Source organism: Misgurnus anguillicaudatus, chromosome 19 (assembly GCF_027580225.2).
Source record: "Misgurnus anguillicaudatus chromosome 19, ASM2758022v2, whole genome shotgun sequence".
Taxonomy (NCBI): Eukaryota; Metazoa; Chordata; class Actinopteri; order Cypriniformes; family Cobitidae; genus Misgurnus; species Misgurnus anguillicaudatus.
Window position 1 is genome coordinate 33,225,670 of NC_073355.2, and position 13,397 is coordinate 33,239,066.

A 13,397-nucleotide genomic window follows, 5' to 3' on the forward strand; every position below is an offset into this window, starting at 1 on the left:
GTGTGTTTTTACCATCATTTTTCAAAAAATCTTTTGTGTTTAACTCAGCATCGGGTCAAAAAGGGACAAACCCAGTACCCCATTTTTAGAGTATATGTCCATATTGGTTCATCCCTATAGAAAAGTGTTCTCCTCAAACTGTTTCATAAGATCTTTATTATCACCATACTTTAGCATCTTATTCAAGGTCATAATAGTATCCTGTCATGAATCATGATCCAGTGTTTATGTCATTACAGCCAGTCACCACATCCTTTGTTCCTGTTTTCTTTCATACTGTATGTTTGTGTTATGTCATGTATCAGATTCAGTTGATAAAGAAAAGGGAAGTAAAGGATGAATTAGAGGCAATCATTTGTGTGTCTGACACGAAAAACAGACACTTTTTATCCTGTTGATCCTGATGTGATTCATGTGTGACTGCTTTTGAAGTGAGCATGCAGAAATGACATGGATGGGTGGAGAGGACATCTCTGTTTTCCAGAGCACTGAGCAATGACCAGGCTATGGTGTATATAAAAAGAAAATGACCTGCACTCATATTAGACATATTTGTAAGCATGCATGTTGTTTAAAGACCTCTCGCCAACTATACACTACACTACACCCAGTGAATCAACAATGCTTGCTGTATATGTAAACACATTGACCATCCCATTCATTGGCCTTAGGGTCAGCATACACAAGGAGCAGAGAAGTTCAGTAGGGCAAAGTTTAGCTCAAAGGGTAAAAATCCTGATCAGCCTGAGCATCGGCTGACTGTGTAGTGTGTTTCAAAGACACATTTATATTCAATAGCCGTGAGCCCTTGCACTTTTCTGAGTCTATGAAAATCAACATGTGTTTCAATGGAGACTGAGAGCGTGTAGGTTGAAGTGGGGTCGGTTGTACTTGGCTTGTTTATGAGAGCAAGAATGCTACTGTTGTTTGTAGATGGTGATGTGTTCTGTTTGACTGTGAATGGATTTAATGGTCTGTACAAGCATTTAAGAAGCTTTTAGGCCAAGGAAGGGAAAAGGAATGTTGAATTGTTCCCGGGGCTCAGGAAGTTAGAAACACAAACAGCAGCGTTTCTTAATTGTTTCCTCTCACTATCTTGTCTATAGTCTGTTAGAAAAGCATTTAAGAAAGTTCCTGTGAAAACCCTGCCTGTGAAAACCCAGTTAAAGGTCCCATTTTTCCTGTGTTTTTGAAGCTTTGAATGTGTTTACAGTGCGCAATATAACATGTGTTCATATTTCACGTGTAAAAAACGTGGCATTTTTCACACAATTGACTTATCTGTATAGCGCTGTTTTTACTGTCCTCAGAACAAGCTGATGTCTTCCTTGTTCTATGAAGTCTCTCCTTAAGAAATACGTATCGAGTTCTGATTGTGTAGTTTGTTTAGTGTGTTGTGATTCGATAGCAATTAGCTTGCCGTTAGCTTAGCTGCCGACTGATGTATTCCTGTGGGCGGATTTTAGTCAAAAAACGTTCTAGTGACGTCATTAAAGCAGGAAGTAGAGGCCTGTAATCCAAACCGGATATTCGCTGTAGTTTTTGAAAGGCGAATTCTGTTAAAGAAAATATATCGCCAGTGAACTTTGAGCTTTAACATTTACAGGTATTTATGCTATTATAGCAACATTACACACTAACTTTTAAAAAATGGGATCAGAAAGAAGGTGATCTTTAAAGTCATTGTTTGTGATTTACATAATATCATCCTACATAATGTAAAGAGCATTCTGTAAGTAAGCAATAAGGTACGAGAGGCTGTGCTGTATTGTGAATAAGTAACGGCTGAAGGGCGTTGTTAGGCACGACGCGAAGCGGAGTGCCTGCAACCCCTTCAGCCGTTACTTATTCACGATACAGCACTTGCCTCGAGTACCTTATTGCTTTTATAAAACGGTTACCACACAATATTAAAGTAAAAAAAATATTAGTGCAACTTTCATGAAGTTAAATCAATAAAAGCATTCCTTCCGCTAGAAAAAATAGTCCCTGACTGTGAACAACAACATGAAAGCCCAAATAAAAACAACAAACTGTTCTCAGACTTTGTCTCATTATATGTTTATGTGTTGCTAAGGGTGTTGCTAAGGGCGCAGTGATATTAAATAGACAGTTGGGTGAAGCGGTCATAGCAGTGTTTTATTGTGAATAAAGCACACCTATTGACCAATCAGAATCAAGGATTGGAACTAACCGTTTTATAAAAATAACTTGATATCTTTAATATTGACTGAGTAAGAATCAATGATGAAATCAAACTCTGATTATCAAATCTCATCATTTGATTATCATTCAAGGCATTCAAGGTTTAGATTTATCAGTACTGTATGTAAACAATGTTACAGTGTGTTCCCCGGGGACCAAACCCACCGGCTGTTAACACAATGCTTAATCTGAGATACAGGAACTGTGACAAAAGTTTCTGCAATTAGAATCTATAAGAAGCCTTCAACTATCTCAGGAATTTTTAAATGAAGCAAAGCAACATACACAGAAAACATACATAAACATTCCTGAAAGAGCAATTTCCAATCTATACAATTTCCTTCTAGTAATGTTCAAAATATGTACCCCAGCTGTCGAGAACCAGTTAATCCATACACAAGTTGATTCACACAAGTTAATCCATACACAGGTTGGGGAGGGACAATTTGATATCTCCAATTTACCTAACTTGCATGTTTTTTGCCTGTGGGAGGAAACCAGAGGACCCGGAGTAAACCCACACTGACACAGGGAGAACATGCAGACTCCACACAGAAATGCCACCTGTTGGAGCCAATGGTGTAGTGGGCAGCGCTCCGACATGTGGTGCTTTCGTACTTTCGGCGACCGAGTTCGATTCTCGGCTCGTGGTCATTTGCCCATACACCTCTTTCCTACCTGTACTTTCCTGTCCTCTCCTAACCTCATGCATAAATGCAAAAACTGGCCAAAAAATATAACAAAAAAAGGCCACCTGACCTAGCCGGGGCTCGAACTGGGGACCTTCTTGCCTGTGAGACACTAGGGCAGTGCCCTTTAACTCTTTCGCCGCCATTGACGAGATATCTCGTCAATTAAGAGAAAACGCCAATGACAAGATTTTCCGTCTTTCCGGAATACTGCTATTATCCACCAGGTGGCGCACTTCCGCAACTTATACAACCCGGAAGTAGCGCCTCACGTGAAAGAGAAAGAACTCCGTGTATGTTTTAAAGATCGCTCTGCATCTGATCTCTATCAAAAGTCCTTCGCAAAAATTGAATTATCCCAGCTTTTTGCTCAAAATTGGGTGTTTTTGAAGAAACCTACCCATGTTTGAGAGGTGATTACAAGAGAACTCATGAAGGTAGGATGAAAAGGTTTTTTTGTTTGAAAGCAGAGTGTCTGTTCTTTCATCTCATATATTGTTTATTTATATATTTAATGAAGAACATTTTCTGGAAGGCATTAAACTTTTGTGAATATCACGAAAAATGCTGGCGCTGGCAACTTTTTTTAAAAACGCTGGCGGGGAAAGAGTTAAAAAGGTCCTAATATGTACCATTAGGTACAAAAATGTATACATTTAGTACCGATATGTAGCTTTGAGATACTAAAATGCAATCTTTAGGTGCAAAGATGTGCTTTTTAAAAGGGTACAGCCCACGGTGACAACCGCAGTACATATTTTGACCATTTTTTTATCAGTGTATAAAGGCATTTTTCAAAAGGACACAAAGTATTCAACACAAAAAGACATTTTTAAATAAGGATTGCAAACAACTTTCTCCCTCCAGCCAGATGTCACCATCCATTTGTGAATGTTTGTTTTCGGGCAAGTACTAATTTTGTGGAAAAACAAAAGCCTCGTTCATTGAGCTTCAATATTCAGAGACTTTATTAACACTTTCTTAAACAAATAGTTTTGCTGTGTTTGTTTTTGCGTCGCAGTCGGACCGTCGAGTAAAACTTTATGAGCTTCGGCCCCTGCACTTAAAATTCTTCTGTTGTCATGCCACAGGTTTTTCTAAGTATTATCTCGTTACCACGGTAACACAGTCTCTTATTTAGTTCTCAACCTGTCTTTCATTGTACTGCTGAGCACATATTGGCCACGTACACACTGATGCTAAATTCGGTTTTCACTTTACCTTATAGTGATTATTATTGTTGTGTACACACTATTCATTAATTTAATGGAGTGACTTCTGTCCCTACACATAAAACGATCATTTAGGGGATTTACACGTCACTTCTGAAAGTTTGCAATGTGCATTTGTTTAAAGGGGACATATCATGAAAATCAGACTTTTTCCATGTTTAAGTGCTATAATTGGGTCCTCAGTGCTTTTATCAACCTAGAAATCGTGAAAAAAGATCAAACCATTCTCTAAAAGCATGTGGAAAAAATACGTCATTGAGATTTGGCTCCCCTTGTGATGTCAGAAGGGGATAATACCGCCCCTTAATCTGCACTATCCAACCACAGCAATGCCATTTAGTGCAGAGATCAGCTCATTTGCATTTTAAAGGACACACCCAAAACGGCACATTTTTGCATACACCTACAAAGTGGCAATTTTAACATGTTTTCATAAATTATCTTTATGGTATTTTGAGCTAAAACTTCACATACACACTCTGGGAACATCAAAGATTTTGTAAAATGTTCCCTTTAAAGTAAATTTTAAAATAATACCCCCATAAATCTTGAAATTAACAAAAATGTTTCTTCTATGGCATCACTGTGAAAGATCGTCTTTAATTTTTTTTTAAAGTTTCAGGCATTCAGATACGTCTGTGATTTTCATTGTATCAACAGCAGCAGATTGAATTCATTATTAAATTGGATCGTTTTATTGTTTTGACTTGAATTTTTAGTGCCTTATAAAAAATACCTTGTCGCAGACGATTATGCGCTTTCAATTGGACTGTGGTCGTACGCTTCATCTAAACTAGATCTCAGTTGTTCCAGTAATGCCATGCTGTTGTTATTATGGCTGCAACTAATAAAGAGTAACACGATTAGTGTCTCTTACTGATGAATCTGGCTGTTTTATTGCCATGGGGACAGATCTGTTCTCTCGAGGTTGTGGGGGCGATAGGACCAAACTTCCACATGCGAGGGCAATAGATCACGTAACATGCAAATCAAAAGAGCTATAAATAGACCATATACACGTCACTGTGTATCCTACGCATAAGCATCGATTAAACTTTAATCAACTGTCAACCCGTTAAACATTTATAGCGTATTGTGTTTATCTAAAGAATCAGTAGAGAAACAAGCAGCTGATTAATTGTGTGATTAAATTTGCATAAGATCTCCAGCGAATCAGCATGGACAGAAAGAATTCAGGACCAGCCATTGAGTAATTGTGGAGCCAGTGATGTCACTGAAGTCACTGTTTTTAACCTAAATCTCATAGTGAAGGAGAAACTATAACCACAAATACTACATGTACTGTATATAGACCTATATCAAAAACTGAAACAACCACAGTCAAATCTGCATCGGAGTGGCCTGCATTCCTATCCTGACCACTTGAGTTTCAAATACGGGAAATTAAGGTTATGAACGCTCATCATATGGTGGCATTTTTATGTGGCAGCCTTGCTTTACTGCATTCAGATGATTTTTATGTGCAAGGGAACCTGGGTTCAAATCTTAACATATCTTTTCTGGGTTTGTTTAAATTAAATTTTTTATAGCTCATGAGATTTTATGTACAGTTTTCATTTATGTCATTTAAGTATCACCTTCTTCACAGATGTTTTTTCTTGAAAATTGCTTCCAAATTTCCCTAAAGACCGGTGTACAGTTTTAATCATTTGACTAAATCTGATGCTTTTCTGCCATTTTATTTGCATTTGCATTTCATTTCTAACTTCTGATGGCCCAAGCCTTGTGCCACTGGCCCTCAATTCACCCCATGCTGTTTTCCTGTTAAATGCGCAGCGGAGATAAAAGGTTTCCCATCAAACGTGAGGTATGCACCCGGCGAGATGATTGTGGTCAATTAACCGAAGTGCAGGAGAAAATTGAGCTGGCCTCATCGCTGTAATAAAAAGCTTTCAGCTCGATTTATTGAAGGCGTGAGAGTAAACCTTATAATTAACTCTCGTAGGGTCACACATGCCGCAAACTCTTTATTTTTCAATCACTCCACAAAGAAACTTAGATGCTGATTTTGGACATTTGGACAGTTATGATTTATACATCATTTAAAACATTAAAGTGTCTAGTTTTTTTTGTGTTCACTCCCAATAAAAACAAAATGTTGTGCTTTTCGCAAAATTTTGAAAATAAACCAGATGCGTGTTCTGTTCTCTCTCTCTCTCTCTCTCTCTCTCTCTCTCTCTCTCAGTGAAGTCCTTTTAGAAACGCGTCAGAAAAATTTGCTGTAACTCAAAGGGACACTCCACTTTTTGAAAATATGCTAATTTTCCAGCTCCCCTAGAGTTTTGGAATTCAAAAATTGCAACTTTTATTTTTCCGTCACTGTCTTAGTACTGTCAGGATCCTGCCAGATCCTTGTTTGTATTTAGATCTAGTCATCAAGGCAGGGTTCTGACAGTACAGTGTTTTATGTGGGAGATGCATGGTTTTAGTATTGGTTTATTCTGACCACGCATTTCCTGGGTCTCGTCACTTTTTCCCCGATCCCTTACTTGTGATTATTTCCAGGTGTATGTAATTTAATTTCTCCCTATTTAAGAGTCCTTGTGTTTGTCAGCCAGTGTGGGTTCATCAGTGTTACACTGAGTCTACCAGTGAGTCTTGCAGTGTATATTGTGTGTTCCATTTTATGTTTTGTGTTTTGTTTAAGTGATAGTGTTTAGTGTAGTCTTGTTAGATTTGTGTTTGCCCTGTTCTGTTTGCCCCCTCGTGGGTTTTGTTTTCCTGTTTTACCCTGTTTTGTTTAATAAGGTCCTTTGTCGTTTATCCACGTCCGCACTTGGGTTCTGAATCCTGATAAGTACACAATGTAACTACAGAAGAGTCAAGTTTTAAAGAGGATAAATATCCAAACTCTTTGGTTATTTTTTAGTGCGATGCTAATGGTCTAATTAGATTCAATGATTACATTCTAATGTGATGTAATTAACCTTCTCCGAGGCATTGGAGAAAAAGAGGAAGGTGGGAAAATGACAACTATAAAGGAAACATAGAGAAGAAACAAAACATTTGGCTCTCAAAATGGTCTCAGAGGGTCTTCACAGAAGGGACTAATGTTATCAGTCGGCAATCTAACCAATAATAGATGCATATGTTATTAACTGCAAAAAACTTTACAATCATCTGATATGAAAGCCTGCAAGATGACTTTGGTCCAAACTGTTTCAAAGGGAAGAATTTGCACCCCACCCCTCTTTGCATTCAATTGCACCTCTGTTTTGTATTTTTCCTTTCCTTCTCAACCTTTCAATGGGTCTATTATCTGTGGTTACGTCAATAAGTTCCTCTCTGTGTATTCTGGGCAGCTTCGAACATAAAGGTAGCTGCGGCAATATGGATCTAATCCATAATACATTTTAACAGTCAATTTGTATGCCAGTAGTCTTGGCTGGAAGAGCGCAGAATTTACGTCTGAATTTTCTCCCATGAGTATTTCACCAAGTACACTATTTCAAGCGATGATTTGATCATTCGAGTACAACATAAACTTAGTCACATGCGGTAAATTGCAATAAAAATCACCCAGACAACGCTGTCCTCTTCAGAGGATAGAAAAATTGTTGTTTAACTGCTTCACCGCTACACATTTCTAAACCTAGAGCTTGGTTTCATTAAGCTCTTCAAATTAGGTTAGTTGGAGTAAAGGTTTTTATTTTGGCTATTAGAATGGAATTCCTTATCATCAAAGGCTAGGTTTACATGATAACCATGTAGTAAAAAACAGAAACGTTTTGCTTTTATAGGGCACATATTATACAAAATCCACTTTAACAAGGTGTTTGGACATACATGTGTATTGGCAGTGTGTGAACACAACAATCTTACAATTAAAAAACTCCACCCTCTCCTTTTTTAATCCCATTAAACCAAAGCAGTCTCATTAGACATGCTGTTTTGATTCTCTTGTGAGTGTGATGTCACACTGATTAAGCCCCGCCCATGGTGACTGACTGACTGGTTTACTTTACCCAAAAGCTTTTCTAAATGTGTCTAATGCAAATAAATATACTATTGTCTCAGACTGTATTCACAGGAATCAGATCTACTTTTAACCGAAAGCAGTAGCTCATTTGCATTTAAAGGTACAGACTTGAAAACAGCGATTTTTTGCTCCCACACATATAGCGGCATTTTGAAAAAATGATCTGTGGGGTATTTTGAGCTGAAACTTTACAGACACATTCTAGGCACACCTGGGACTTATATTACATCTTGTAAAAATGCATAATATGTGCCCTTTAACCTCCTAAGACCCGAGCTTTGGTTTGGCTTGCAATTTAGATTTCTTCCAGCTATTTGGGGTTAGAAAGAACCAGTGGCGGCCGGTGACTTCTTTTTTCGAGGGCGCTCAACGCGAAGTTCGTCACAACATGTATGTAGCCCGTCATGTGTGTGGTTCGTAATTTCAAGAGAGATCCTGTGTGCATCACATGTTTTGTCAAAATAAGTGCCTGCTGCAGACGTGTCTAAAGGGTTTATTATAAAAGAGACGCTCGCGTTTGCCAGATACTCGCATAATCTCATGCGTAATCAGAGTTTGCTCTTAAGGGAGTGTCTTGCGTGTATTTTGTGAACGTGAGCGTCTCTTTTATCATAAGCGGTTTTGACGCGTGTGCAGCAGGCACTTATTTTGACAAAACACGTGATGCACACAGGATCTCTCAACGCGCAAAACACATATTTTGAAATAAGGAACCACATACATGACGGTGTCACGGTGGAATCCGTGTCATGTTTTGTGTCTCTTCCGATTGTCGTCACCTGGACTCTTGTTAATTAATTACCTGCCTCATCACACCTGTGTATCGTTAGTCTGTTTGTATATATACCCCTGCCTGTTGTATGTGCACTTGCCGGATGATTGTCGCTGATTCCCTGTCTGTTCCTGTGTTCTACGTTTTAGTGTTCCTGTGTTTATTTACCTGCCTGTTGTTTGATTCTAGTGTTTTGTTTCTTGGTTATTATTAAATGTTATTTATTCATCTCGAACTCTGCACATGCGTCCTACTTCCTGATCTCATGTTCCCGGTCGTGACAGAATCATCCGGCCAGTGAAGGATGCAGCGGGTTCGAGGAGGGAACACCCAGAACTCCAGACCGGGCTCGAGTTAGCCATCACCACGCCCGATTCATTCCCCGGGGTGGTTGCCGCGAAACATGAGCCGGGTTCTGGGGATCATATTGGTTCCGGTGATTCCCCTGCTGGTCGAGTTGTCTGGGTTGGTTCCTGGGAGGTCCACCACTATGCTCGATTTGGGGCTCGAGAACGGACGCCACGCTCGATTTTTCCCCGGGGTGGTCGCCACCGTGGAGGAGCCCCTTTCCCCGGGATGGTGGGAGTCGACTCCCAGGACGACCAGATCCCCGTCGGTTCCCAGGAGGGTGGAGTCTTCAGACTCGGTACCTGGGATGGCCACTCCGGTTCTCCCGGCCGTGCCCCGGCTTCCTGCCCTGCCGGTTTCGCCCCGGTTTCCGCCGGCTCGGTCGTGGCCTCCAAGCCCTCCATCCCTCCCCTGGATCCACCCTACCAGACTTCCAGTTTGTTTTGTTTTGAGTGTCTGGTAGCCACTCATTAAGGGGAGGGTAATGTCACGGTGAAATCCGTGTCATGTTTTGTGTCTGTTCCGATTGTCGTCACCTGGACTCTTGTTAATTAATTACCTGCCTCATCACACCTGTGTATCGTTAGTCTGATTGTATATATACCCCTGCCTGTTGTATGTGCACTTGCCGATGGCAAAGTGAATGGGATAATGATATTTCTGGTAGAAAATATTACAGTATTCAAAAGTTTGTGGGCGAAGCAAGACGCGAAGGGTGCCCCTATGCGTCACTATATCGACGAAATGGGAACTCCGTTGCTTTCATGCTAATCCCTCAGCGTCGGATATAGATGAAAGGGAATCCTGGAAGGTGATGCCGTCACGTTATGCGACGATCGGCCGGATCATGCCACTTCTGGACGGTAACTACTCAATTTTTTCCAATTTTTAAACCATTGTCGCTTGGGGTTAGACTTGGGGTTTGGATGTCAGTTTGTTTATACTTTTTGTCTTCTGATTTTTAAGCCATTGTTGCTTGGGGTTAGGGTTAGAGTTCGGGTTAGGATGTCTGTATTGGTTTATACTTTTTATCTTCTGATTTTTAAACCATTGTCGCTTGGGGTTAGGGTTAAAGTTGGGTTTGGGTTAGGATGTAATTTTATGTAACAGAAAGTCGTTCTAAACCCAACCCCAAGTGACAATGGTAAAAAATTTGGAACAAAAATTGAGTAGTTACCGTCCAGAAGCGGCATGATCCTGCCGATCGTCGCATAACGTGACAGCATCACCTTCCGGGATTCCCTTTTGTCTATATCCGACGCTGAGGGATTAGCATGAAAGCAACGGAGTTCCCATTTCGTCGATATAGTGATGCATAGGGGCACCCTTTGCGTCTTCATACTGGCGCTGAAGGCGTTGAACATGCTTCAGATTTTGACGCCTTGGGAAGTGAGAATGGGTTGGACATTCATGCGTAAAATTCGTGTCATGGGAGGGGCTTCTCACGTCACTACTAGAGCAAGCTTCTTCGCCAAAGTTTAAATTTTTCTACTTGCGCATTTCCTGTGGCACCGCTCTATTGGGCAATTCACGCAAACTAGACGCACGAATGAAGCGGAATGCGTCTACCGCGCAGCGCTTAATGTCTCATTCGCGCCCCGAGACATTGACTCATTGACTTAACATTAAAATCACTCCCGCTTGACGCCTCTACCGCGGCTGGTCTGAACGCAGCATTAGGAGGTTAAAGCGGCAAATTTTGTAGATGCTAGGGTGTCATGTACAAAACTTGCACTTTGAAGCCCACCTTCAAACCTTTACATTTTCAGGACCCCGAAACGCCATTGTCATGTAAATAAACAGTCACATAAATCCCATTTTCATTTGAAAGTGCTGTGTAAACCTCCCCTTAATTAAATAGTAATAACCATTCATTCATTCTCACAGAGTGACTATGCTAGGCAGTCCTTTTAAAAGATAACACAGATAAGATGCTCTGTTCAGCCCACAAGGACTAAACGTACTCCTGCCATCATGTGATTTCATGACTAAATATATTTGTGCACTGTGTACAATAGCAGCATACAGCTGTTGAAAAGCCCAGTGTTTTCTTCTGTAAAATAACTATTGTGTTATTTCAACAATGCATTGGCTAAATACACATTGCTTTTCTCTTGGTTCCTTTTAAAGGATGTTTTAGGATAACCTTTAGTCTTACATATGACACAGATCTCACAGCAGTGTGAATAATACACTGTATTTTTGACAGTCTGTACACATATAATTGACAGGCGTACACACATCGGCAAAATTGTTTTCCCCATTATAGTGAAAGCTTCACTCTAGACTGGAATTTCTGCCAGTGCCGTCCATCAAAGTGATTGACACGTGTGACATTTAAAATGAACCTTTAAAATGATTTCTCTCTCTGTTTCTCAGGGCATGAAACCTGACAGTTTCTTCAAAGTGAAGGTCCCTGAATTAAAAGAGATCATCGAGGGCTGCATACGGATGAACAAAGATGAAAGGTAACTGAAAGGGTCCTTTGGCAACGAGCAAATAACTTTAAGGGTGTGTATGTGTGCTAGCACCCGCCAGACGGGTTTGTACAACGTGCTGTTTTAAATAACAATAAGCGCACATTCTTGTCCTTTTGACATTTAGGCGGCATCATGCAGGCTCCACAGAAAGCCCTGCATGCCACTATTTTTCTTACTCAGCTGCACCGGCTGTTATTTCTGTTCTGGCCTACATCGATCAGATGACACATGATTACAGCATCAACAGTGTCCGAGTCTCCGAGATGCTGACATTAACACTTTTCAGATGTTGCTGTGTTAGTGAGGCATGAACTCCCCCCAAACAAACTGAGCTGGCTTATGGGTCACATCAACCACAATCGCATAATGGCTGTGGTTACTTGCACAGTTTAAGCTATTGGAAGGCATTCATGCATTTATAAATTAAAGTTTGCTTTTTACATAAATGCCAGTGGTTGGCATTTCATCATCCTTATGTATAATTGTGGGTTTATGTATACTGTTGTTTATTCCTCCCATTAAAAACAGCTCATAAGAAGCAGTACTTGTTTATGGCTAATGGTTCATTCTGTCCATTATTGCATAACAATTGTTAAAAGCTTATTCAGGTTATTCAGATGACTAATAGTATTTTTATTGACCTTAGCAGTAGCAGATTAACCTTCTGCTTCTAACTCACATTTAAGACTTCAAAGTGGCTTAGAAACGAGGATCTGGTTATAGCTATAAATAAACTTCAAACAGGTTGAAATCAAGGAAATCAATTTTTTTGTCCTATTTATAGTACAGTATTTAATTCAAACACATAAGTTGTATGTGGTTTGTGTTTGATCACTCTTTATATCTTGTTTAGATACACCATACAGGACCTGTTAGAGCACACCTTCTTCCAGGAGAATAATGGTGTCCGTGTGGAGTTGGCTGAGGAGGATGACATGGTGAAGTCTGGTCTTAAACTGTGGCTTCGAATGGACGACACCAAGAAGCTCCACGGCAAATACAAGGACAATAACGCTATTGAGTTCCTGTTCGAACTCTACAAGGACGTCCCGGAAGAGGTGGCGCAAGAGATGGTGAGATCTGAGGTCACAATTTGGTTTCTTAAATGGCCAATAATCTATCAAATCTATACAAATCTTTTCATTACTGTACTTTCCGGACTATAAGCCACATCATTCAAAAATGCGTCATTAAGACGAAATAACATATATAAGTCACAGTAGACTATACGTCGCGTTTATTTAGAAAATTATTTCCCAAAACCAAGCCGAAGAACAGACATTTAATCTGGAAAGGCAAGTTACTAAACAATAGCAGACAGAACAGCAGGCTGAATAGATGTCTGTACGTTAAAGTAATATTATCAGTTATTTAAACGATAAACCATAGCATGCAGATCTTACCTGGAAGGTTAAATATTATAAATTAATCGAACAACCCAACTAGCGTGAGGTTCGCATACTCGTCATTCCACATTACCGAATTCATTGAATGACATTACAGAAGCAGCATATGGCGGACTTTCGCGGTTGTAGACGGTAATGTTGTCTCTTGCCTCATAAATGTCAAAATTAATTCATACTGACTTACAAGGCTCACCTGACTATAAGACGCAGCACCAGCCAAGCTATGAAAAAACCTGTGGCTTATAGACCGAAAAATGAATTGGAC

The 13,397-nt window shown here is 40.0% G+C and overlaps 1 protein-coding gene across 4 annotated transcripts in view; it reads left to right on the forward strand.

Moving 5' to 3' along the window:
• The window catches only part of wnk4b (WNK lysine deficient protein kinase 4b), a 77,083-nt gene that overhangs the window by 41,114 nt on the left and 22,572 nt on the right, over nt 1-13,397 (forward strand). For all 4 annotated transcript variants that reach the window (XM_055194499.2, XM_073857497.1, XM_073857498.1 and 1 more), the window contains 2 exons: nt 11,626-11,714; nt 12,580-12,799. In XM_055194499.2, coding sequence (XP_055050474.2) covers nt 11,626-11,714; nt 12,580-12,799 — 309 coding nt within the window. The remainder of the gene's footprint in view (nt 1-11,625; nt 11,715-12,579; nt 12,800-13,397) is intronic.